The 2,500-nt window shown below is 43.8% G+C and overlaps 1 protein-coding gene across 1 annotated transcript in view; it reads left to right on the top strand.

Annotated features, from left to right (window-relative positions):
• LOC143036250 (neurotrophin 1-like) overlaps window positions 1-2,500 on the top strand; it is a 2,596-nt gene that overhangs the window by 49 nt on the left and 47 nt on the right. The window contains exons 2-3 of the mRNA XM_076203498.1: window positions 1,660-1,861; window positions 2,006-2,500. The exon at window positions 2,006-2,500 is cut by the window's right edge and continues 47 nt beyond it. Of these exons, the coding sequence (XP_076059613.1) occupies window positions 1,660-1,861; window positions 2,006-2,500 (697 nt within the window). The remainder of the gene's footprint in view (window positions 1-1,659; window positions 1,862-2,005) is intronic.

Genomic DNA, 2,500 nt, shown 5'->3' with positions numbered 1-2,500 from the left:
TTATAATTTTTGTTATGCTGGCTTTGTGTTTTTTTTTTATTTGCAAGGAAGTTAAGAGGTAGATGGTGAAATTTATCAAACTACGGGGTTAAACGATAGAATAAAATCGACTGGCTAGAATAGATAAAAGTTGTGAAACGGAGGGAGACATATACTTTTAGTCAATGGATTTTACCAGAACAAAATAAGTAAAGTGAGCCTTAAGTCTAGAAAATTGAATGGTCAAAGAAGACAGGCCATCGTACTACTACTACTACTACTACTACACTAATGGTAAGGAAATATCAGCAAATGGACTCAAATCTGACAACTACTTGATTGATCCTGTTTTATCGATGTTCTAGAAATGAAAGACTAAGAATGATGAGACACATGTGAATTAAGTGAGGATCTACAGGCAAACACCTGTACTAACATCAATATCAAAATGTTATTGAGAAATGTCCAAATATCTTGTCTTTATTGTACACACAAGTGTCTTGTCGTAGTAGTAGTAGTAGTAGTAGTAGTAGTAGTAGTAGTAGTAGTAGTAGTAGTAGTAGTAGTAGTAGTAGTAGTAGTAGTAGTGGCAGTAGTAGTAGTAGTGGCAGTAGTAGTAGTAGTGGCAGTAGTAGTAGTAGTGGCAGTAGTAGTAGTAGTGGCAGTAGTAGTAGTAGTAGTAGTAGTAGTAGTAGTAGTAGTAGTAGTAGTAGTAGTAGTAGTAGTAGTAGTAGTAGTAGTAGTAGTAGTAGTAGTAGTAGCAGCAGCAGCAATGGTAGTAGTAGTAGCAGGAAGTAGTAGTAGAAGTATCAATAGTAGTAGTAGTAGCAATAGTAGTGGTAGTAGCAATAGTTGTAGTGGCAGTAGTAGTAGTAGTAGTAGTAGTAGTAGTAGTAGTAGTAGTAGTAGTAGTAGTAGTAGCAGCAGCAGCAACAGCAGTAGTAGTAGTAGTAGTGGTAGTAGTAGAAGCAGTAGTACATTTGCCTATAGATCCAGACTATAGGCCCACCTGTACAATGTGTGTTATCTTTTAGCCATTGATTAATAAAAAAATGTAATTTGACCTGCTTTAAATTGAACTTTGAATAGAGTTTTGAATTAAACATGGCAATGATACCATCTAATCTCAGAAAATAACTAGAGATATCTTTTTTCTGGTGTAGAATTATATATATACAATGTCGATAGTTCAATGTTGCTTGTTTCAAAGCAGATTCAAAACGTCAGATATAATGCAAATATTTGGATTATTGTTGATTGTTCGTGGAAGTCTGGCAAAAGAAGCTCCGCCCACTATTCTCTCATAAACTTGTTAGTGTTATTCTTCTCTTGTGATAGTTTTTTATGTGCAGAATATTTTTCTTAAAAACTACAGAAATGCATATATTTGGGCTGCATATCAATTACCTCTAAGAGCCAGAATGCATAAGCTGGTAGATGGGCAGAACTAAAGATAATAAGTGGGAGGGGCTTGGACTAATAAGTGGGCGGGGCATAAGCTAATAAGTGGACGGGGCCTAAGCTAATAAGTGGGCGGGGCCTAAGCTAATAAATGGGCGGGGCTTAAGCCAATAAGTGGACGGAGTCTCAGTGCCAGATTGCAGCAATCGACCTCTAAACACCGGACTAAACTTCCACCTGTTTCCTCTTATCTCCCTCCTCCCCCTCCTCCTCCTTCAGGTAATTCTGGCCTCTGCCGCGGCCTTCTCCAACGCCACCTCCACCTCCAGCGTCTCCATCAGCCTAGGAAGTTCCTCCGTCTCCTACAAGAACGACCACATTCCCTTGCATAACCCAGCTCCTGCTTACCATCACCCAGCACCTGCCTACCACCCGAAACCAGCCCCACCGTATCACCCACCAACACATCACCCAGCACCTTATCACCCTGCACCCCACCACCCTGCCCCCCATCACCCTGCTCCCCATCACCCTGCCCCCCACCACCCTGCTCCCCACCACCCTGCACCCCATCACCCTGCACCCTACCAACCACAGCCTCCACCCTACCACCCTTCTCCGGCACCATACCACCCTACACCTTCACATGACCACGAGCCGGCAATCCCTAGCTGTTCCGAACTGACAAACTCCACTTGGTGTCTCGAGGATGAAGAATACCCCGAGTACGACATCAAGCACGCCATCGAGTACCACTTGGACAAGTTCAACTCCCTCTACGCCGACGTAGAAGACCTCGATACTCCACTCTCTGTCGAACGGCCGGATTCTTTGGAGGAAGAGACCTACTTGTGTCCCTCCGAAACCTCTTACATCAGACCCCTTAGAGCGCAGAACACGGACGGAAAGTGGAGGGTTATTGTCAACGAGGTCAAGCTTCATTACAAAGAATTCACGCAGACTGTCCGAATCGAGGAATGCCAGACCTCCGGAGAAGCCTGTCCCCTTGTCCCTCACTGCTACGAGTCCACTTGCCTCCAGAAGTCAGCTTACCACCGCTTCCTCGTCTTCGACGCCTACGACAAGTACTTCCCCTTCGCCATTGAGACCTTCAAGCTTC

Source organism: Oratosquilla oratoria, chromosome 20 (assembly GCF_046742065.1).
Source record: "Oratosquilla oratoria isolate Oo_2021 chromosome 20, ASM4674206v1, whole genome shotgun sequence".
NCBI classification, from domain to species: Eukaryota; Metazoa; Arthropoda; class Malacostraca; order Stomatopoda; family Squillidae; genus Oratosquilla; species Oratosquilla oratoria.
This window is presented reverse-complemented; position numbering and strand designations above follow the sequence as displayed.